Genomic DNA, 24,830 nt, shown 5'->3' with positions numbered 1-24,830 from the left:
AGAACGCACTGTACTGTAGATGACACTGACGCTGTACTGCAGCGTCATACCGCTTCATCTGACCACGTTTACATGCACAGTAATATTATAAGTATGACAGTATTCTGACTTCGATACAGGTCATGTAAACATTAGGGGTGTAACGATCCATCGATCTGGATTGATATATTGATTCAATGTGCTATTTGATCGATGCAAAGCGTAAACATCGAAGCCAAGGGTATAAATCAGAATTGTGGAAATATTTTGGATTTCAGAGAAAATAAGGGTCAACAGACAGAGCACATCATGCGTAAACGATGACGTTACAGACTTCATGACGGCATCTCACTCTGCTAACTTCTAGCAGCAACATTAGCTGCTCTGTTTCAACAATGTTAAGCTAAAAAAAGTGCATGAGAGTTATTTTATCCCATCTGCTGTCTGATGTGTGTTAGTGGTGTCAATTTAAAGTTAACTTTACTCCCGTTAAAATTATTTATTATTTATGTGTCGTTTTAATCTTTTATGGCCAAAAGCAAGAGAGAAAGCGGTGGCAGCTTCTTCTGTAAGAGATTGTGTTAAACGGGCAGATGATATTGTTTCTTATCGATCGAAGGCCCCTGAATCGAATTGAAATCGTATCATGGCAGACTTTGTGATATCAGCAAATATCGTATTGTTGTTCAAAGAATCGAGATATAATATTGTATCGGGATGAAACCAGCATACAGCATAATCTGTTTGGATTTTTGGAATTTGTCTTTTTTCTGTATGTAGTATTTTCTGATTAAGACGTGGGATATGCCGTTATTGATCAGGTTTCAGGAGCATTTTTTGGACGTGTATACATCCATACATTTGTGTCTGGGTCGGGTCACAGGGGCAGCAGGCTGAGCAGCACTCCAGATATCCCTCTCACCAGTAAAGCTTTCCAGCTCCTGGTGGACTAAGAGGCGTTCCCAGGCCAGATGAGATATATAATCCCTGGGTCTGCCCCAGGGCCTCCTACCAGATGGACGTGCCCAGATCACCTCTAACAGGAGGCACCGAGGAGGCGTCCTGATCAGATGCCCGGACCACTTCAAGTGGCTCCTTTTGACGTGAAGGAGCAGCGGCTCTACTGTGAGCTCCTCTGGATGTCTAAGCTTATCCCCCTATCTTTAAGGCTGAGCCCAGCCAGCCTCCAGAGGAAACTCACTTCGGCTGCTTGTATCCGTGATCTCGTTCTTTCGGTCACTACCCAGAGCTCCTGACCATCGGTGAGGGTCACAATGTGGATGGATCTGTAAATCGAGAGCTTTGCTTCCTGGCTCAGCTCCCTGTTTACCTCGACAGCCTGGCATAGCGCCCACATCACTGCTGACGCCACGCCAAACCACCTGTCCACCTCACGCTCCATCCTCACTCATGAACAAAACCCTGGGCAGTAACTTTCTCCCAACCCAAAGGGGGCAATCCAACAGTTTCCAACGAGAATCGTGGCCTCAGACTTGGAGGTGCTGACTCTCATCCAGACTGCTTCACATTTGGCTGCAAAAAATCCTGGCACATGCATCAGCCATTCCACTTTAACTAATTTTGACGGGATAAACGGCATGTTTGGGCACGTTATTCTGAGTATGCATGTAAACATCTTAGTAGGAATATTGTCTTTTTTTAAATAAGGGCAAAAAATTTAGTGCATGTAAACGTAGTCATTGTAACTGCTCAGAGACTCAGTCTGACTGACTCTGTGTGTATGTGTGTGTTTGTATGTGTTTGTGTGTGTGTGTGTGTGTGTGTGTCTCCATTCACCGTCTTCAGAGTAAAAACTGACTGAACACATGGGTGGCGACATTTCTCCGAAACAACAAACTAGTCCATAATTAACGAAATCAAACAAATATAGTAGCAATGAAACAAAACCAGGTGCCCATTCAGTATATACATTGTTATCAAATGCATTACTATTCCCCATAAGTGGATTCAACGGTAGACATTCCTACATTAGTTTATCCGTAAAGATCATTCAGTTCCTGTTCTGACGTCAATGTGCAAATAGTCGTAAAATAATTATACTCATACATGCAATAGTAAAGATAGTTAAAAGTCTTAGGAATTTTAAGGCCAGTATATGAGACATCCTACAATAGAGAAACCTTAGGCAAAGCAGCTAAAGTTTGAGTTTGCGTACAGCTGGTAGCCTGAAACCTTTCCATTGCAGAGGTGAGTAGCCCTGTTGACTTTAATCTGAACGACGTGACCCCGGAGAGGTCAGTGCGTCCCCGAAACTCAAATTAAAACTGGGAGTCTGGAAGAGAGCGACTTTAAAAACAGACCGAAAGTTGTCTACTTAATATATTGGGCATCTGATTTTGGGGCACATTTTTCATCTCTAAATTGTTTGTTTGGGACAGTCGGAGGGCTTGGTGCTGATCTGGAGGCCGGTGGGGGTGGGAGGGGCTTGTTCCTCAGTAGGTGTCTCGGGGCCAGGGGCGGCTGCGCTGGCGGTTGTTCCTCTGGTTGTGGCCTTGCTGAGCTTCGCGTTGGAGCAGCCTGTCCTGTGACTCGTGCCCGTTGGCACTGTGGGCACTGCCGGTGTGCCCACGGTGAGGGGGGTACATGTCCCTGTATGTGCGAGCATGGCAGGGGGAGGCGTACTCATCCTCCTCCTCCTCTTCCTCCTCCTCTTCTTCCTCCTCCTCCTCTTCGTCCTCCTCGCCCCCCCTGTGGCACGGGCTCCCCCTCCGGCCGCGAGACAGGGAGTCGCTGGCCTCGTCAGACGGCATAAGACTGTCCTGCTCCAGGGGGGAGTGGGCCTCCTCTCCTGCCTCCTCCTCCTCCTCACCCTCCAGTCCCCCCGCCTCACGAGGCTGCGGCTGGTTCTTGTTCTGGTTCTGGACGATTTTAGTCGTCATGAAGGAGAAAAAAAAGTGAGAGTCAGAAAAGCCTCTGAAACCTGGACGACTTCTCAGAGCAACACACAGAGGGTCGACAAAATAATGCAAACACCACATCAAGAAGGACTTTGAGGTACAGGTTCAAATCTATCTTAAAGGAATACTTCACTCAAAAAATGTTATTTGTATATTAGGTAATCACCGTATATTACATTGAATTTTGTGAAGAAAACTGACATGTCTCCACAGTGAACGAGGAACCAAAAAACAGGAAACATTCAGAAACATTCAACATCAGGCTTTATTTGTATAGCACAACACCGGACACCAGAGGCAGGCAAAAACTATAGATAAAAATGAATAAATATATTAATAAGTAAATAAATAAAATACTCTAAATAGTAGATAAAAGGTAAATGAAAGGATAACAGCACAAATAATAATAGATAAAAATGTTAAAAATAATAAAACAATATACCATATAGGGAAACAATATAACAGACTAAAATGTATAAATAAATAGTCAATAAATAAGTAGTTAAGGTTCAATTAAAAGCCAAACTAAAAAGGTAGGTCATGAGCTTGCTTTTAAAAATTCTTGATGAACTTCAGTAAAAGGAGGCTGCGAAAACAGCAAAAGTATATCGAAACGTTTGTTAAACTCTGACACAACTCCTGCAGTGTTGCAAAGTACTGAGTACACGAGTGGACATATAAGACTTGGGTTATACTGCACGGGTTTTGTGAGCGTGTGTGAACAGATGTTTTGATATAGTTTCCTGTTGTTTATTGCGACCCCCGGTGACTTCAGTTCATCAAGAATTTTCTCAATTTTTGGATTCTTCGTTTTTTGTGGAGGCATGCAAGAAAAACAAATATTTCTTCGAGAATTCAACATCACACAGTGTGAGTAACTGTTACACAAATGGTCATTTTGTGGGTGAAGTATTCCTTTAAGACAGCACTGAACATGCTTGTACGTACACTGAAAAAGTTATTGGTTGCTGCACTTGTTCCTTGTTTTCCTCCTGGCTGCGTCCCTTCTTTAAAGTGCTCGTAAAGTTCAACAAAATCATAAATCTGTTTTTGTGTTTTTGACAGAGTCTTAACTGAGCTGCAGTGGGATATTTCTACAAATATTTAATATTATCAATAATTTCAGGATTTTTTTTTTTTACATTTAAGGCACTTTAAGAGGAAACACCATTACACCCAGTCTAACCAGTTGGAACAATTACAGCAACCAGTTACTGTTTCAGCCTAGTTTTTTGTGCATGTCAATGTTGTTTTAAGACAGACTTGAAAAGAATTTAAAATATATATATCCTAAATATCTGTGAGAAGTACAAACACTGCAACAAAATTTGATGCCAATTTAATTATTCACAGTATTTTACAGCTAAAAATCAGATTTGACAATAAGCGCATGGTAATATAAAACAAAAAAGGAAAAACAGCTCCTTTATTTTTATTGGTGATTATTAATAAAAGTAAAGGCTGCTGTGATTCCAGTTTGCCGATACTCCTTGTATTGCAGTTTTTTTTCATTTGTTTTTGTTTTGGTGTTTTTTTTGTATACAGCAACTAGGTGTAAATTACTGCTTTCAGTTATAGCATAAGAAAATTGGCTTAAAAAAAAAAAACTGAAAAGGAAAGTTCAACCCGAAAATAAAATTACATATTTCTCTTCTTCTGTAGAGTTATTTATTAGTTTAAATTGTTTTGGTGTGAGTTGTCAAGTGTTGGAGGTATGCACGCTTCCTGCTGTTTTTGACTTTGGACTGAACTATTGCTTTAACCCTTTGAAACCTGGATTAACATCAGTTTGCTTCATTCAGAGGTCTCTCACAAGCATTTAAACTTCTTAAACAAATTGGTTTGATTTCTTTCAGATACATTGAGGCAAAGCCAAGCAGCAATTTGACAAGAAATGCCCTGTAAAATGCAAGAAATTTGTAAATTGTGAAAAAGAGAGGGTAAAGAGATTATTATAAAATTAAAAAACAAAACAAAAACAGGGGATAATTTCCCAAAAAACTATAGCTCTTGTTTTTATAAATTTATCTTTCAAATTATGTCACAGGAAAAAAAAATACTATTTTATTTTATCATTATTTGAATTTTTTGCCCTTTTTTCCAGGTCTGTCATTGTTTTTTGTTGTTGTTGTTTTTTTCTACTTTTTTCTTTCTATTTAGCTCTATTTTACAGGTCATTTTCTTGTAACTCTTTATTCCTGCAAATTTTTGGGTCATTCCTTGTTAAATACCTTAATGCTTTTTTCCATGTTTTTGAATGAAATCAAGCTAATTTGCTCAGATTTAACTATTTTTGAATACTGTCTGTGTTGCTGGTGTCCAAAGCCACAAGAGACACAAAGAAAGCAACAAAGAGGTCAGATTATCGGAGCTCAAACTGCAGGTGCACGGCTCAGTTTCTAAAATGTTTAGATGTGAAAAACCACTAAGGAGCAGCGGTCATAATCTGCAATTAACAGAATTTGACAGAACTGTACAACATATACAATATACAGAGGATTGGCGAGTTATTAATTGGCATGCAGCAGTGTTTGCAGTGTTGATAAAGTCTCTTCAAAGTCCTTTTTAATTTACAGTGTTTTGTCTGTGTGTACACAGATTAATATTTCAGACACTGAACAAAAGAAATGCCAGTGAAACAGTTGAATGGATGGTCAGGAGGTTATTCCAGAACATAAAAATGTTACAGTACTGATGTTATGGTCTCAGTTCATTGTTGTGTAAATTATGCATTATTTAGTTTCCAGTGAATACATTATTTAAGCATTGATCAGGTGCCTTTAATCGTCATTCAAAACAGCGTTATGTGCCACTGTGAGCGGGGGCAGCATTCACAAAGCATGCTTGGAGAAGGTTTGAAAATAGAGAAAGAGGGTCAGATTTTTACATTTCACTCAAACCTTTTGTGATTTCCAAAAATGCTGTTCTCATTTATGGTGTTAAAGTGAAGCTGCTTTGTGAATTTCCTCCCAGAAAGCTTGTGGAGCGGTGATTCACCTGAGACCATCAACTAAAGGAGAGGAGGCAGGATGCAGTGAGGAAAACACACGCCGTCTTTTCTGTGGTGAGATCTGAATGAATAAAGTGCTGTTCATTCACTGTCTCAGCCGCCGTGTCGTGTTCAGGTGTGTACAAGGGGATTGTTGGGGTTTAGAGTGCAAATATAAATATATATAACTATATTTATATACATATATAAACCCTGACTACTCACCCCATTTTGTAAGCGATCATTCAATTAATTCCTGTGTTTCAGAAAACTGCAAAAATGTTAAGCATGAATGAGTGAGAGGACAGACAAGACAACTGGAGACAATCACATCAAAACAAAGGAGTGCGAATCTGAGATGGGAAGAGCTGGTAAAGACAGCGACAACATACAACGTGTTCAAAACTACTGAGAGAGTCGTAATAACTATTAAAACAGTGCTTTGTTAAACAGATGGACACAAACTGACCTGGAGGCTGGAGATGGCGGAAGGCGGGGTCATCAGACTCTGCTCCAATAACGGGTTAAGAGGGGTGTTTCCTGGGAGGTGAGTGGCACGCCAGTAGACCTCCAGGTATTCAGCCAGATGCTCACATGCATCTTCAAGCTGGTTCTCATCCAAAATGACATCAAACATATCCTGCACGTGAACAAAAGTTAAATGAATATCAGGGCTATCGTGGCACAAAAGATGGATTTTCACAGTATTAAAGGGATACTTCATCAATTTTCAACCAGCTGTGTACCACAACAATGTGGGTAGCATGTGTAAACAAACACAAACGTACAAAACAATCCACCAACGACCAGATCTCCCCGCTCTTTTGCCAGCAAAATTTTCACTGATGATGGATTTATTGTACTTCAACATTAGGTCACAAAGCGTATAGATGTGGATGGAGCGAGAGAGCTGCACCTCTCTCTCTCAGTAATAATAATAATAATAATAATAATAATAATAATAATAATAATAATAATAATAATAATAATAGAGTTTCTTGTGATGCACTTTACATTAGAACGAGTCTCAAAGTGCTACAAGGTAAAATCATAAGCATAAATATACAGATATAGACAACTAGCATAAAAGTGTTTAAAGGTCATAAAAAAAAACAAACACCTAAATTCAGATCAAACTGTCAAAATAGGGAGCAAAACTTCATATAAACTAAGATCTGTTACTGCATTGCATATTTCTCACCTAAAATGTTTTCAGAAACATATTTTAGCTTTCTGTTAAAATGTAATTTCAGATAGTTAAATACCAGACGGTCAACTTATTGTTTTGTTGCACACAGGCAACTTGCATTATATCACCCACCAGCAGGAGTGTTTATTGGTCTGGTGCAGCGCAATGCATTCTGGTAGTTGTATGTTTTCTACCTCTTGAGCAAAAGCAAATGCCAAAGTCCCATTTCTCTGTTTTCTCTGGTCATGTAGCACCGTTTCAAAAGTCAGAAAATGTTCCCTCTGCCATCATGAAAAATCTTTCAAGATTATTTTTTGCCTTTTTTAGATAGAACAGATTAAGTGTTAAAGAAGGAGAGAAAGGGAGAGACATGCACCAAAGGGATCTTGCATTTTTTGTCCTCTGCTTTTAATTTTATCCAAACTCCACCCTCGTTTCTTCTCGCATGTGTTTAATGGGACTGTTTGACTTTCTGTTGTTGTATCGCTCTGCTTTTGCTTTGTTTGTCAAAGCACCATGTAAACTCTGTTTTTAAAGGTGCTATATAAATGAAGTTATTATTATTACTTCCCCAAACATGTTCAGTCATTCTCTACCAGATGGCCTCAAATGTTTCTACTTTATCCCCTCAGTCTGTCCTACAGTAACCTTTAACATCCAGCCCCAGTCACCTGACCTTCCACGCCCACCTGCAGCTCACCTGTTTCCACTTCCTCTCATCAGCCCTGCAGTGTTTATCCGGTCCATTTCCACTTATTCTCTGTCGGACTGTCAGTGTTGCTTTGTGTCTTTGCTTTTGAGACTCTGTTATCTGAACCCTGCCTGCACTTTTCTCTGCCCCATCCCTGCTCTCCTGCGGATTCAGTACAACTTCCCTTTTACTGTTGGTGTCTGTCTGCATTTGGTTTCAATTACTGGGGCTGATATTTGGCATTTTGCTGATTATTTGTATTAATGAAAAGAAACTGTCAGCATGGGAGGAACTTAGTAAAACCTCAGGCAGCTATTCTTATTTATTCTTTTTTTTAAATTTTCTGTTGACTTTATAAAAAAGTCGCTGGGATCTTGGTGTATCTGACGTTGAAAGTCTCAGTTTCGATTTAACAGTTACTAAAGGCATTCAAACAAAGCTTATGTTGGCGTTTGTTATATTCCTAATTCTAAATACTGACAGAAAGATTTTCATTCTTATTGTAAATACATACTGGTTCCAAATATGGTTATCGGTCTCATTAATTACTAATAACTGGTATTGGCTCTGAAAAAATAATATCGGTCGATCCTTTATTTCAGTTAACGTCAAAAAAGTGAACCTCACGATGGCACTAAAGAACAAGTCAGATGGCTTCATTGTTTGGCGACCATGAATGTCTGTTTAAAATCTAAAGCCATCGGGTTGTTAGTGAGATATTTCAGTTTGAGTCAAAGTGGTGGACGAAGCGACTGACACTGATTCCCTGAAAATATTCCCCAAATGTTTGTAATAGGTGCTGCACACTCAGCACATTCTTCTTCCTCGTCTTCCACTAGTGAAGATGACATGTTCATAAAAGATATTCATACTGTGCACAAAGACAAAGAAAAACCAAAGTAGACAGAAATCCTGCACTCACAGGGGGGCACTGAGAGAGTTTGTCTGCAGCCATCATCTGCACATTCAGGTGCTTGCTCTGAGACTTCCCCCTGGATTTGACGAGCCTCTGCAGCACCTGACAGAAAAGATGTAAAGATAACGTTAAAGGTCAAGAGAAACGAGTTATCCAGAGCTCATGAGCGAGGTAACCTGCTGTACCTTTGGTGAGGAAACCTTCACGTAGACGATGATGGGTGCGAGGGAAGTTTTGGCGAGCTGTGCGGGATGGTTGATGGTGTCGGCGTCCAGAACCACCAGCTGCAGCGTTTTGGCGAGTTCAAATATCCTCTCAATCTCACTCTGAACCTCCGCTGCACAGAAAATACACATTTTAGTTCACTTTTATTGTTTCTTTAAACCAAAAGATGTCAGGAGTTTTTACATTAGTCACCTAGGCTGGAGCGCGTGTTGGATCTCTCCATGATGGGTCTTTTGTTGAGGACAGATCTCTTGGCTAAAGACAGGTCGGCAGTTACACGTGTGATTGAGATTCTGCCGCATAAATAGAGAAGAAAAATATGCTGTGAGACCTTTTGTTAAGATTTGTTTTAAACGAACGACTTTCTACAGTTACAGAGATTTCACTGACCTTCCCTCAAATCTGTGTTTCAGGAAGTCGAAAAGAGCTTTCTGCATCATATCCGTCACCTGGGAGGCAAGAAAAGAGGTAAGAAACAGACTTTTTGACAAATGTATGCACATGTAGTTTTGTAGAGGTATAACTTTATGTCCCAAAATGTAACTTTTGAGAGAGAGTAAAAAGAATTCTTTACAAACTGTATTAAAACTGTAATGTCTAATACTGTATTCCAACAAGTACAATTTACTTTAAAAGTGACTTTTTGCTTTTCTGTCAAGTTAAATCTAAAGATTAATGGAGAAAACAAACAAGTTTCAGAAGTATCCAACCTTATTTTAGATTCCCACCAAAAGCTTGATGTTAAATGGTGACGGCGGTTTTACTCCTCCAAATTCCTTTCATGCTTAAACATACTTGGCCAATAAACTTGATTCTGATTCAAACAACAAAAAAGAGTCAGTCTGTGTGGTGGAGGTGAAACGGGGAGAGGCTGACCTCATAGCCCTTCAACGATGGTCCCACGAGGACCACCGGCCTCATAGAGGGCACCACGTCGTAGGGAGGGACATGTTCCTGCCAGAAATAGGGGATACAACAAGGGGAGGGGGACGAAGAGCAGAGAGAACAGGGGTAAGAAACAATGGGGGTTGTGTTTGTTTGTCGTGTAAAGCTAAAAAAAAGGTAAAAAAATAAATAAATCGGGGTTTCTGCAGAGATCATATTAAACAGCAGATGTTTTAATACCACATAGACTTAAATATTAAACTCATTCAATTCATAATATCTTTTTTTATATTTATGTTAGTCAGAAATTGACAGAAAAACAGTAGTGACAATAAGGCCGAAAGCTATTTCATTACATTTATTTAATGACTTTTGCATCGTATTTTTGTGATTTTTATGACAGTGTTTCTAAGTAATATCCTTCATAAATTAACATGACCTGGACCCAGATATATGGCAGAAATTTGGTGACGAAAACCGAATTAATTTAATTAAAGTTTCTGCCAAAACTGTACATGCCAATGAGCTTCATAATAACAATGACTATAAATAAATAAATAAAAAAATGATTAAACAGCCTCCTACATGCTCAATCCACTGTCACATTGGTCTCACGTAGTTTATAGCTAAAGTAATATAAAGTAGTAACATCTCCCCAAAAGCTTGTTTAAAAAATATAAAATAATGATGGTTTCTACAGCAGGCAAAAAGAAATATTCAAGACCTTTGTTACTGAAATTTATAACATTTTAATCTTATGTAAAGTTTTTCAAGACCCTGATAATGTCCCTTAAAATGGAAAGTCAAAGTTCATATTGTGAGAAAATGCTGTGCCATCATGAAGTATGAAAACCTACCTGTTTCTGCTTCTGTTTGGCTTGTGAAAACAAGATAATAACAATCAATGTAAGAAAAAAGAAGACAGCAGAGAAAAAAGTTGGTTTTTGTTCCAGTATAATTCAGAGAAATACCTGTAGTACTTACATTCACCTGCAGATGGCGGTGTGGTCCTCCAACTCCCAGTCACCATGTCTCCTAAACTGGAGGAGTTCCCTCCTGTTTTCCTGCAACAGCAACACACTAAATTATCAGACTTACGTCGAGGGAACGAGTCCTCTGAGACATTTGATTGTGTTAACCGACCTTTGTTTCTGCTCCTGTTTGAGTCTCATGGCCTCCAGTCGTAGAGGGCTGGGGATGAAGGTGATGTCTGCACCTTCTTTTACTAACCGGCCGATCCACCAGTCATTGTTATACTTCTGTTGAGTTCAGAGAGACAACAGAGTGGTGTCACTTATTTTGTTTTAATGTAAGGTTTATCATCATTAGATAATCACTCACTTCTTTGATGTGCAGGAAGTCTTTGGCATCGAAATTGACTGCAGCTCCTTGGACAGGACAGTCCTCATCCAGAGCTCCGCAGTAACTCACATTCGTCTTTACTGCAAACGCTACAGGTTTGGACTGAATGAGAAAAACACTTGTTGGTGATGGAAACTGCTGTATGTGGGTATGACACCGCGAGAAACAGATGTTTGGACTCGAATCATGAATCTGGTGGCTTTAGACTCGACTTTTGATCTCGACCTCGAGAACAAAGATGAAAAATCACATTGAAAAAAAAGAGTGCAGTAAATCAGGTCCTTATTTTACTGACAACACATAATTTGGTTCGTAAAGTCACATGGGAACAGCAGAAGGGAAAGGTGTGCTTGACAGATGAGACCTCAGATTATCACAGTGGGATATATCGACAAAAAAGATCGGACACCAACATGCCAAAAATAAGGCAGAAATCATAAATGTTCGACCTGCTGTGTGTTTGACATTTGAGGGTACACAAGGACGGCTAAGTTGAGTATAGTGTTAATGCTCTTTGGCCAGTTATAGCTTGACCCTTTGAAACCTGAGAGAATTGGGTTGATTTCTCAAAAAACATAGAAAGAAGGCAGTGTTAGGGTTAGGGTGCATACCACATGGGCACATCCCTGAGCATAAAGTCCACAGTTCGTTTCCCGGATGGCAAAACCATTTGCTACATGCCATATCTCTACTCTCTTTACCCTTCAACTGCTGTCTCCATCCACTGTTATTACCAAAAAATAATCTTAAAAAAACACAAAAATCCTATTTGGAGTTGGTGGTGGGGGGAGTGGCCTTATGTAAGTTCATCTAGAGGCCCACATGTGGCTCCAGAATTCACCACTACACATTTTGACTCATAACGCTGTTAAAATACTACATTATATAGTAGCGTAACTCGCTATGCAACGTACCTTAGCTCTGTCGAGCTGCAGTTGTGCCTGGCGCTCGGCTTCACGCCGATACGCCTCGCGGTCCTCCTCTGCTGACAGGTCTGAATCCGACGGTCTACTGGTGTACGAATCAGCCGACCCCTGTAACATATTATTTTTATGATTAGGGCTGAGCGATATGGCTTTAAAATAACATTGCAATATATTAAGGCCATATCGCGATACATGATATATATCCCAATATTTTTTAAATGACCTTTAAACTAATGTGAATTACTTAAATAAAAAAATATTAAATGAACTGAAGTTACAATAAAGTACAATAAAGTTAAAGTAGCTACTGTCAAATAATAAAGCTGAATACACTACTGTTATAATAGCATTTAATAAATAAGGCTTTAAGGAAGGTAAATAAAGTACTTTTATAATGAAATTTAAAACGCATTGTTATAATTAAATAAATCAAAGCGGTGGTGCTTTTATTTTGAAGGACCTGGCAATTTTTTTAATATTAACGCTATGTAGTCATGCAAAGATTGCTGAGGAATATCACCACCAGGTTAGAAAGGGAAATCTACAGTTTCTACTCATGCTTTCATTGGTCTTTCTGCTCTGCAGTCTTCGTGTGCAGGTGCTCATGCAAATACGTGTCTGTATTCATGAACACATCCATGTATCTCCAACACAATGCGCTGCTCTCCCACACCAGCCATCCTCTGGTAGACCAAATATAGCACAAAGGAGGCAACTGCTTCCTCTTCTTTCCTGCTTGGCCCCAATCCATCCCATCATCCCCCACAGTGCAGCACGTATACATCCTCTGCTCCCCATGTTTATTCTCCAAGGACGGATCCTCATTAGCAAAATATATGCTAGCTATCATTTTTCACTCTAAGAGGTTTAAGGACACGTTCCAGGATTGCTCGCACATTTTGCTGAAAGCGACAGATAAGAGCGCACAAAGAGACATTTCACACGTAAAAATGGTGAAAATGGTTTAATAGGTGCTGCTGTAAGATGTTCTTTGCGATTATTTACTTAAATATTCATGCTGTAACCTGTAGAGCTGCGACAATTTGCTATTTAACTGATTCTGATTCAATCTTTTCTAAAGCAAAAGTTTCACTGGTTCTCAAATGTGAAGTTAATTCGCTTATATCGGTCTTATATCATGTTTACTTTAATATTTCTGGTTTTGGAGGGAAAGAACAAGACATTGAATAACACCACTACGGACTCTGGAAATTATTATGGGCTTTTAAAAAAAAATATTTTCTGACATTTTATTGAGAAATATTTATTTAACGCGGAAATATGACTGTTACCATGATGCTGAATATCAAAGAGAAAACCGTGAAAAAGACAAAAATAAGAGGTGGTGATCTAGATGCAGTCTGGGTATCGTGTGTGTGTGTGTGCGTGCGTGCGTGCGTGCGTGTGCGTGTGTGTGAGAGCTCTCCTATATTTGGTATCTATTTGGCTGCTCTGAAGGAACTCAGTCCTGAATCTGTCAGTAAAGAGAACCGCTGCAGCAAAAACAAATCCAAGTCAGGCAACAGAGAGAGAAAGCGAGAGGTGAGACAGGAGGCAAACAAGAAATAAAAAAATACAAGAAGTGACGAACGAGACAAGAAAACACTCACAGGTCAATGTAAATCCAATAATTATAAATACACGTATATACTGAGACGATCAGGCATATTCTTACAAATAAACCAAGGTGTTACGAAACTAAAAAAACAGCACACAATACAGTTTTCTCTTTGGTTTTCCTCTCCTCCGGAGTGCAGTGACTTAGTCCTGGTCATCCATCTTGCCAACATATACAAACGAATCCTCTGGAGGACCAATTAGCAACAGCACAACAAAAGGAAATTCAGGCTCAAAATACAACAAAAAAAGTGCCCGGACATGAAAAAAACAGCCACCACCTTTAGCTTTCTCTGCACTTCAGAATGCATATAATCCAAAACATTTTTTTTATCACCTCAAGCCCCAGAGAAACGGCAGGCGAACACCTCTCCTCGTTTATTTTATGTGTGTGTGTGTGTGTGTGTGTCTATGTTAGATAACTAGATCTGATTTCTAGCACTCACAAGCTCTGCAAGGCAACACTGCACCAGTGCCAGAGCAGCACAGAGAGAGAGAAAAGGAGGGTGAGGAAGAAGAACGGGATGGATGGAAAGAGACAGAGAAAAGGAGGGGAGGGAGGGATGTCGTTGACAAGATATACTGAAAAAAGAAGGATGTTTACGAGGACAGAGAGTGACTGAAGGATGGCTGGCGAGACGAGCGAGTGTATAAACGATTTATACGACAAGATAAAGCGAGGCTATCTCGAGGGGAAGATGAGATTAGAACATAATAAAATGCTATGAAGGAGTGGAGTGAGACCTAGATATCTATCCTCATCGTAGATAGAAGAAAAGAGCAGCAGGAGGAAGGACCACGAAGAGACAGAGACACACAGAAAGAGACGGTCAGAGAGAGTTGCATACCTGGCTGATTAGGAGCACGGCGCTAGAGTCTGATAAAGACATGAATCTGATTTTTTTTTCTCACTGTAACAGCTTCCCTGTCTTCACTGGGAACGCGCTCAAACACACACAGACATAAAAGTGGAATAAATATGGTGGTGGGCGCGAGGGAAAGGCGTTATGTCAGAGAGCTGTTTGATGATGTGAGAACACAGAGAGCTACCTGGGCTGTGATTGCTGTTCATTATTAATGTTTGGACACGAGGCTGTGGACCTCTGCTGCTACCTGTCAAATCCGAAAACAAAACAGTGTCAGCGCAGATGCAAGTGAGCAGAAAACTGTGTTTTGCAGGTGAAGCTGAGCTGCAATGCAGAGCGTAACGATGAGAGTACATCTTCATCGTCTGGTCCGAGGGTGTCTTGTTTTTTGTTTTTCCTGCTAATGTCCCCGTCTGGGGGCTAAATTTAACTCTGTTCCTTTCTATTCTGCTTCTGTGATTATTCTTCACACACTGCAACACTGATGGCCTCAACTCCACAGGGAGGGGCCAACAAGGAAGTGTGTCATCCAGCTCGTCGAGTCCTCGAGAGGGCCAAGTCATCCTACGGTCTGGGGACAGAGCAGCAGGGGGTTTCTGCTTTAATTCTGTCACGATTTTACTGATTTACTGTTCACTGGTTTAACAGTTTGTATTCAAATGTGTTCAGTTTTCTTTGGAGAAGACATTAAGAGTCGGCTTCTCAAATTTTTGGTTGACCCTTTGAAACCTAGTATCACAAGTATTAATAAAGCAAGTCTTAAGTAAAGTATTTATATAAAGTAAATATAAATAAACCTTTGAACTTGAGCAACTTGAGCAAGAAATTAGCAGATTTAAACTCTAAAAAAAAAGCTAGGAAAAATGTCCAGAGAACTATATAATTATCATAATTATAATATTTAATATTTAAATTTATTTTACAGAATTATTACCGTTTTTAAGCATTTTTTCAGATCATTTTCTTGTATTGGGGTTATGTTTTTTTTTTCTTTTGTTGCTATTTTTTTAAAGTAATTTCCCTATATTTTTTACTAATTTCTTGTTTATTTCTGAGTCAAAGCAGTGAATGCAATTTGCCCATGTTTCAAAGGGTTAATAACTGGTTAGCCATGACAGAGTATGCCAAATAGCATTTTTAATTAAAGCAACAATCATTAATCAAAATGTAAACAAAACCCCCAAACTAAACACAAGGAACAACATCAGAAAACACATAAATCAGTTATTATTGTTAGTGCAGTGCCTGTTTGAAGCGCGTCTGTTCAGATCGAGCAGACTGTTTCGCCTCTTGTGTTGCTGCTTGCAGCTTTCACGAGAACCGCTCATCCAAACAACTTCACACTCGACACTGCGCATCCCTTGGGCCAGACACAAAAGTGTTAATTTTGAAAGTTACATAGCTGGTTATTGCTGGTATCTTTTAAAAAATGATGATACTAGTTCCAATACTAGTATCCTTAAAGTGATACTGATACCAGCTGAGTGCTTTATTCGATCCCCGTTATGTGAATGGAGTACCTTGCAGTTTAATTATACTTTGAAACCTTTTGGTGGCATTTCACGCTGAACTACCGACTCCGTCAAATACGCTGCGCTCAACTTCAACACACAGACTGTACGGGTTGTAGCTGCTGTGGGAGTTTGAGCTCTGTGCTGGGGACATTTGTGAGTGTCCACCTGACCACAAAAGGCGAAGCGACGTGAGGCGAAGCGACGTGAGGCGAAGCGACGTGAGGCGAAGCGACGTCAGGCGACGCAACGTGATGCTTTAACTTATCACGATGAAGTGAATGTTGATTACTTAATGTAATCACTACAGAATAATGACACCATACGCTTTGCTTCTCTAAAAGCCTCCCTTTCACTGTGCAGTTCTGTCTGTTACCAGGAAAATAAAGGTTCACTTCAAGGCTTGTAGGAGATGTAGCACTGTAGCACAACCAAGACAGGTGGGGTAGCACCTCTATTTTCCCCACTAGCTAGCGATAGCTATTCCCAGTAACAAAACAATATCAGTGTAAGTTCTCTGTAGGTAATATCAGCAGTAGCAAAAATGGCAGACAGTGGAACAACTGAAGTAACTGTGGAAAATAAAATGCTGCATCTCTGAGGAAAAATTACAGTATCACTAAAATTACAATAATCCATCCTCTGAGTCATGAGTATAGTATCTGTCAAATATTTGTTGAGATATTTTAGTTTGGATCGTATAGTACGTTTACATGCACAGTTATATCTCGATTAAGCCATTTAACTGGACTACTGTCCTTGTTCCAGTATACAAGCGGGGGTGGGGGGATTGATTTATTGACAGAAGTATGTGCGACTCTGCAGTGGTAGGTGGTGAAATGCCCCCTTTCGGCTATTTGCTATTTAATGAATTTAATTGGATCATCCTCCGGTTGACCTATTGTGTCCCATACCAAACAAGTTAACAAGTAGCAAACGGGTTGCATGTGGAATGGTGACAATATGGCTAACTTTTTCTGCGCTGTACATTTCATAAGTACATTACGCTTTATTTTTTTGTACAAATGAGATGCATGCTATCCCTCGTGCTTATGGTGATGTCCAAAGGCAGGCGAATTTATGCTGTTGGACTTCCGGGTTAAAGCCCAGCGCAGGGACTATGGAGCATTTGCAGAATGACTTGACCAGTCGTCCAACTGAGGCGTATGCATGAAAAAGTAAATCCACCCCCAACCGTATTATTTACTCCACAAAAATGTCAACTCTAAAAACAAGGAAAAAAGCAATAAAGTGAGGAAAATATTACTTAAAATCAGCAAAATTATCTGCCAACAGAATAGGAAAAGAGATTTTTTTGTAAAATATCTTGTCTCAAAGAACCACAGATATCTGAAAAGTAGTGCAGACAGATTTTTTTTTTTTAAAAGCACATATGTCTAGATAAAAGATTTAAGAGTTTTTTTATTTTTATTTTTATGTTATCTTACTTAGACTTCAGTTTTTGCAGTGTAGGTGTGTTAGCCCGAAATTGACAAATGGACTTGGCGCAATTTTTTTTTATTTGTGAAAATCTCGTTTAGGTCAGACTAACACAATAATTAAACTTTTTCTAACATCTTGTAAATCTACTGAAAGTGGTTGACTGACCCCTCCCCCCCCAAAAAAGACTGCCTGGATTGCAAGAAAAATCTGACTCAAAAATCTACTGCATACCTGCAAAATGTTTGACAGTAAGATTGAATATAAATTATTTGTGATTAAGGGACTAAAAAAGGGAAACATATTATATTCCATATAATTATCTGTAATAAATACAGGGAGTGCATACAATTACTAAAATCAAATTTCTCTGTGCAGGAAGGAGATTCTGCACAACAGCAAAATATATTATTCAGGAGGCTGAAATGCACACACACACACACACACAAAAAAAAAACCTGCAAGCGCCAGTGATTTGGAAATCCAGTGGCCAAATATCCAATTTCAAAAAGTGTTCGATTAACTGTGCGGTCATAATTCAATGTCAGCAAGTTACACATGCACACAGCTCTCTTGATACACCACGCAATAAATCACTCTGCGGTTACATCGATATCAAAGTCAGGCTCAGGCATACTGTATGTCAAATTGATCAATCACGAGAGTCGGCGAGGAACTGTGAAGAGCGCGCACGGGGTGACGGCAATCAAAAAGTAAAGTAGGTGAAGGAATGAGAGAAACAAGAGAGTGTTGATGAAGAGGGGGGAGGCAAGGGAGGAAGACAAAGGAAAACAGGGAGAGGAATGGCAACAATGCGATGGAAACGCTACCAAAGATGAAAGAGGGAGATGTGAGAAGAAGAAGACAGTCGAGAGTCATTTGTACTTACTCAGTTAATGTGCTGATGCTGCTGCCGGTCCCTCCCTCTCTCTTTATACACTACATGCTGTAAAATGCAGACAGACTCTACTGTGTCCCGTCCCCTAACCAGGGACGACCTGCACTGGATCCGGCAACACCTTCTTTTCTATTCTTAACCCACCTCATCCCATCCAAACACACACACACACACACACACACACACACACACACACACACACACACACACACACACACCAACCAACCAACCAACCAACGCAGCTTTTTGCGTCACTTGATCAAACCACCTCACTAAAATCCTGTTAAATTCAACCCGCACAGGTAGAGAGGAAACAGCTGTTAAAATCACAACACACAGCTCAAGAATTCTCCTGCTGCTTCCTCATGTCCTACACACAACACATATATCCACACTTATGGCAGCATACTGCTTATTGTATCCTGCTGCAGAAATGAGTCATACTCCACTGCTCCTCCACAGACACCCCACCCCTATCACAGACAAGAAACTATCTGCTCTGTTTGTGAGATCTACTACTCCTGCACACTCCTTCATCATATCATTTGGGGAGGGGATGCCTGTTGTGCGTGCGGGGAGAAGGTATAATGATTGAAAAGAAGCTAAAAGGTGCTCGTGCGAACAATGAAAACCACACATCACACCGCCCGAGGCCCTCAAAATGAGCATCATGAATATTTTAAGCCGTGCAATATTCTCGAGGAATCTGGAGATTGTCATTAAGCCCCCCGATCAGGATAACTAATGTCCCCGCCTGAAGAAGATGTCTGCTCAGCCCTTTTTCCCCCTCATTCTCACTAACGTCTCTCAGATAGACCGCTCCACATTCCCTCATGTTAATGGTTATGTGCATGAAACTGAGGTATTTTTCATGATGTTTGCAACGACTCGTTCTGGTGAGGAGGGGATATCAGGCCTCTAATGATTGAATTTTAAAGTGATATGTTAATTTATGAAGAGTTTCAACCGCATATTGATATCAGAAGCAATGATTAGTTCATCAAAAAAAAAATTAATGGGTAGCTGTTTTGATCATCAATTAATTGTTTGAGCCAGTTTCAAGCACGATTGCCAAATATGTGTTCAAATATGAGGATATGCTGCTTATTTACGTCATATGGAATATTAAATTAAACATTTTATGATTTTCAGCTGTTGGTTCGATAAAACCCAAAAATTCAAGGACCTCACTTTGGCATTTCCACTGCTTTTATTTTTATTCAGGAATATTATCTGCAGATAAATTGATAATTATATTGATAATAACGAAGAAAATAATGGTTAGTTGCAGTCGACTAAAGAATTTAAAACCTAACCCCCCAAATGATGACTCGTACTTTAATTATTCACTTCGAGATATCTTGAATTTGTGAAGAAAACTTTCTCACATGCCTCCACGGTGAACGAAGAAACTTAGTTCTACTGTTGTTAAAGGAGGACTCCTATAACTTTAATAAATCAGTAACTTTTTCAGTTTTTTGGATTCTTTGTTCACCATCGAAGCCTGTGAGAAAAACAGAGATTCCCCTCACAAATTCAACAAATTAATGGATATAAAAATGGTTCTTTGGGGAATAACATATTCCTTTAAACAAACTGTGAGTGTTTTTTTTTAACTAAAGTAATTCATTTAATATGTATCAGCTTTGTATTTTGAACACAGTAGGATTGCGAACATATTTCTTTTTTTATTAACTAGAGATTCTTTCCTCATGTTGAGTTTAAATACAACAGTTGATATTGTATGCAAAAAAAGTAAAGTAATAAGATTTCATTGGGCCCTGGGAACTTGTGACAGGAATTATTCACTATTTTCTGATGTTTTATAGACAATTAAAGGACAATCGCTTAAACATCATTTAACAATCTTAGCAATGTCAAGTACTCAGCAGTAGTGTATTTATATCCACTATATACACAGTCACTGACAGCTGCTGTAACTAACAAGTAATCTCAGAGTACATGGACTAATACACTCACCTGTACTGTGTTTACATCATGTGCTCTGTTTGCACTGTTTGATTTTAATGCAGCATCTGAGCTTTTTGCACGATTTTATTACTTTACCGATACAGTTTACAATGTTCTAACTTGAATGCCATTTTATTGCCATTTTAACTGTACTTTTTGGTATTTTTATGGCATTGACATAAGTTCATCAAACATAAGTTGCAAATTGAACCTCACTGTACTTGTAAAATGACAATACAGATATTTTATTCTATTCTGTGCTAACGTTTGCCAACATTAGCCCTTATACGCCACTGGTCTTACCAGGCTGAGAAGTGAAGCTGGAGCAGCAAAACATCAGAGATTTACTGCTGAGTTTCCCTTTGAGATTGTATTATTTATTTTTGAAACCTTATAGGCTCATATTAAATGATCAATCAACTACCCAAAATATGTTTTTTTGACAACTGATTAGATCATTGACTGATTGTTTCATCAGCGCCACTTTATTCCATTGAAGAGGCATTTCAACTTCTTTCATCTCCTAGATTTTTAGATTTTCATTTAAGGATTTAGTTGATTAAGTCTGGACAAAAACTACTTTAAACAGCTCAGGGTTTCAGCTAACAAATATTCACATTATTAACCAGTCTGCTGATTATTTTTCCTATATTGATTGAGTGTGTTTGGCATTTAAACTTGAAAAATGACTTAAAATATTAATGAACTTTCAAAATACTTGCAGATTAATTTTCTTTCTATCAGCTTTAGGGCTTTAACTAACAATTATTTTCATTATTCAATAATCTCTCAACTATTTCTCAACTATATCAATTGGTTGTGTGGTCTATAAAATGTCAGAAAATGGTGAAAAATATCCATCAGTGTTTCCCAAAGCCCAAGATGATGTTCTCAATTGTCTTGTTTTGTCCACAAACAAAAGATATTCAGTTTACTGTCATAGAAGAGTAAAGACCCTAAAAAATACGCACATTTATGAGAATTTATCAGAGAATTTTGACCTCTTTTTCTTACAAAAAAAAAATCAAATTGATTAATCAATTATCAACTTATCTGGCGATTAATGTAACCGCTAACATCTAATTTTTAAATGTTGCAGCTCTAAACAGCTTATCAATTAATCAACTACTTGGTGCTGTCAATATTGTTATTTGACATGTGTATGTTTTAATGTTTTAATAAACTTCCAGGTTTGTCGAAGTGAATTTTTACTATTCTATCCTCCTCTGATCATTTCAGCTCTAGATTAATTAATCAGGACTAAGTGGATAGCTGAGATGTTGTAAACCCCTGCAGGAGTAGAGAGAGCTTTGTAGTTTCTGTCATTAGTGCATCAGGCTCATTTTGAGGGAAGATATTTGAATCCTTCCCAACTCCTGACTCTTTGATGTATCGAGACCCGTGAACTTTGGGGATGTAACTGTGGTTCGGGATAAGCTCTGCATGCACAGTACGTCTGTAGCCCAGTGAAACCTCTTAACTGCCTACAACCTGATTGGTACCGGGATCAAGTTCTCCCCTCTGCTGGACACTGCACAGGCTGTCTGCAGGTGTCAGGCACTACATTTAATGCTTTTTAAGACCTTTTCAAGATAATTTTTAGCCAAATTTAACACAGATTTTTGAACAAATCATCCTTTTTTTTAATAAAGCTTTGCAGTTGAATAAATGAGGGAATATATTACTACAGTGGGTCAAGTAATCTTCATTTTTGCGGACAGATAAGTGTAAAATAAAATATTTTGTTTGGTGGTAGGTCAAAAATGACCCAAAAAAGACAAAAAATGTTCACAATGGAAAACTGAAATTAGATCGATAGAAGTGTTTGCGGCAATTAAGACCTCACAAATTAGACTTTAAGACTTTTTAATGACTTTAACGCCTAATATTTACACAACTGAATTTGAGACACTTTAAGACTTTTTAAGGTCCTGCAGACACCCTGCTACAGCCCGCTCCGCTTTACACAAATACATCTTCAGAAACAAACAAGTCAGTTCTTGATCACATCAGCTGATCTAAATGAGATTGTATGGTTAACAACAGTCCCGCAGTAACACCACAAAGCCCAAAAATCAGTGAGAGTTTTGTCTTAAATAACACAAAATCTCCACTTGAGTCTTCCACATGTGCATGACCTGAAAGCATTAATTAAAAAAATGGGCTGTGTTGGGATTTTGATGTGAGGCACTGGCACTTTTCAAGCATTTTGCTGCTCTCTGCTGGGCAAAATAACAACTGAACCCGAGAAGGTGGCTCTGAGGATAAAGATGCAGAACTGAGACATTCATGGAAATAAGAATAATGAATGCAGAGCAACACATGCCTTTTTGTAGCCACTGCAAGTCCAAATGAGGAAACTTGATTCCACACCTATAGCTTATAAGTGAATTCAATGTATGTGCCAAAAAAATAAGACACCTGTTCTGTTGAAAACTTCAACCCCTTATAGGTTTATTCAGACTTCAGAGCACAACATGGCCTACATTTTCCATACAAGCTACAGCTCCTCCCTCCCACTGACAGTGAGTGTGACTGTGATGTAGCCTTCAATGCATGCATAAATAAGGAAAAGGGAAGCCAACAAATGGCTCTGGGAGCTTTTTTTTTTTTTTACCTGCCGTTTGATGAAGCTGGATGTTGTATCAGAAGACGTGCTGCCATCTGAGCGTTTGAAGCGGCTCTTGCGTTTAGGCAACTTCCTGGGCAGCTATGATGAAAGAGACACACAGGGGAGGGAATAAAGAAAGATTAATAGACAGTTAGTTGTTTTTTAGGCTATTTTTCCTTGTATTTATGACTAAATAAAAGCTTAAATTTGGGGAGAAGTGGTTTAAAATAAGCTCAAATGGAGAACATGGCGCCGTGCAAGGCTGCTGTGTCTTTCGCTCCTTCACAGGCAAGCAGCTTCTTATTTATTTTAGTGTATTTCTGCTATGATTATGAAGTCTTTTGATTTAGGTTTTAGTGTAGTTCTTATGATAACTACTCATTTTAATATTTCATAGAACATTATTAATTCCAGTATTGCTTTAAGTGTAATTACAATGCACTTTAAGGCACTTTGATTATGCACTATATACTATGCACTTTACATTGTATCCACAATAGCATTTTATTGTGTGCAACATCATTGTCAAGGGGCCATGACACAAAAATGTTGCTCTTTTTGTATTTTTTAACATGATAAGATGCAACAATAAAGTGAATCTGAGTCTTAAGCTGCTGTAGCTTTGCCAATATCACCTACATTTCAGGACTAAATTATTCCAGCTGCACTGCTGCTCTGTGTAATGCAGGAGACAGATTTTCCCCAGGCCTCTTGTACACAGTCCATTAATAAGAGAGCGTGGTGGATGTTGCGGTGAGTGTGCTGACAGGCCCTGTAGATTCAGGCTACAGGTGAGTCAGAGTCATGATCTGCCTGTTTTATGCCAAAAAAAAAATCAGCATATATTCATGTCACTGATTTATGCCTCTTTTCATACACCTCTATCAGGAAATACACTGAAATAAATAATAAAAACCCATTAAAAAAAGAGGCCTGATCAGACAGAAGCAGCATGTATCAACATGTAATAGATTTTATTCTCTCTGTGTGCATGAGAGGCTTAATAACCATATGTGAGCCCACTTAGTGATCGCACCCATTGGCTTTTTTACCGATCAATCTGCAGTTTCAGTGAAGGCGGAGGTGAAAAATATATATAAATATATAAATTAAAAAAGTAGCTCCCTGCCAAATCGCGACGCCTGTATTGCAACAACAAGTAGCAAGACATTAGCTAACCATTTCTCTCCACACGCACTTGACTCCTTAGATGTGTGTGAGAAGTGTGGTGGATTTACCTGAAAATAGTGCGATTGAGAGCCTGTTTCCACAGCAGACAGAGGGTCTACGGGCGACTTGGACATTTTGACTTGCACCATCTATTGAGAGCGCAGGGAGGCGGGATGCACACAGACATGGGTTACTGGAGGAAACAAGGGACACCAAATACATCTAAAATGCAGTAAAAGGCAGCGGGGGAAGCGGCATGAAGGAGCGGAAAATATTATTATCCGATTTATATCCAGCTGATGTTAAAAGATGAGCTAGGGTAAAACAAAAAACAAAAAAAATGTGTGTTTTAAGCTACATCGGGTGTGAAAATGTAAAGCGAGCAGGAAAAATACCGGAGCTAAAATAAACCGTTAGGACTGAAGCGTCATCGCTCGAGCAACCGTACAGGTCCGTACTAAGTGTGAGTCTCTGCCGGGGGTGTCAAGGTTGGCTTTGCTGGCCCAAAAATCGATTCAAAACAGGATACACGCGTATAATTTTAATATTTTTTTATTTAGACGCGTGCTGGTTTATGTAAACACTGTGCTCTCCCTCGTTTGTGTGTATTATTTGTTTGTTAACGGAGGATTCAAACTGAAAACCACAGTCAAATATATGTGGGCT

General features: G+C 39.1%; 1 protein-coding gene and 1 long non-coding RNA gene across 3 annotated transcripts; one reads left to right on the top strand and one right to left on the bottom strand.

Annotated features, from left to right (window-relative positions):
* Positions 1–238: 238 nt before the first annotated feature.
* On the bottom strand, positions 239–24,601 carry cacnb3a (calcium voltage-gated channel auxiliary subunit beta 3a). Of its 2 annotated transcripts, XM_042492549.2 has the most exons (15): positions 24,233–24,599; positions 23,001–23,093; positions 12,069–12,188; positions 11,134–11,256; positions 10,936–11,051; positions 10,777–10,856; positions 10,650–10,669; positions 9,784–9,861; positions 9,298–9,356; positions 9,100–9,200; positions 8,868–9,019; positions 8,689–8,784; positions 6,356–6,526; positions 6,112–6,157; positions 2,740–2,858 (listed from the first exon to the last, which is right to left on the bottom strand). In XM_042492549.2, the coding sequence occupies exons 1-14, from the start codon at positions 24,311–24,313 to the stop codon at positions 6,128–6,130; spliced, it is 1,320 nt and encodes a 439-aa protein (XP_042348483.1). In that variant the 5' UTR covers positions 24,314–24,599; the 3' UTR covers positions 2,740–2,858; positions 6,112–6,127. The 2 variants fall into 2 exon arrangements, with proteins under 2 accessions (XP_042348482.1, XP_042348483.1); XM_042492548.2 differs by lacking the exon at positions 6,112–6,157 and having other exon boundaries at positions 239–2,858; positions 24,233–24,601.
* Positions 3,249–6,434, top strand: LOC148188693 (uncharacterized). Its single transcript, XR_015777451.1, has 3 exons — positions 3,249–6,022; positions 6,154–6,257; positions 6,340–6,434. It is a non-coding gene; the product is annotated as an uncharacterized LOC148188693 (long non-coding RNA).
* Positions 24,602–24,830: the final 229 nt, after the last annotated feature.

Source organism: Plectropomus leopardus, chromosome 9 (assembly GCF_026936395.1).
Source record: "Plectropomus leopardus strain MGB_pleo_1.0 chromosome 9, ASM2693639v1, whole genome shotgun sequence".
Lineage (NCBI taxonomy): Eukaryota > Metazoa > Chordata > Actinopteri > Perciformes > Serranidae > Plectropomus > Plectropomus leopardus.
Note: the sequence above shows the minus strand (reverse complement) of the source record. Positions and strands in the feature narration are given on the sequence as shown.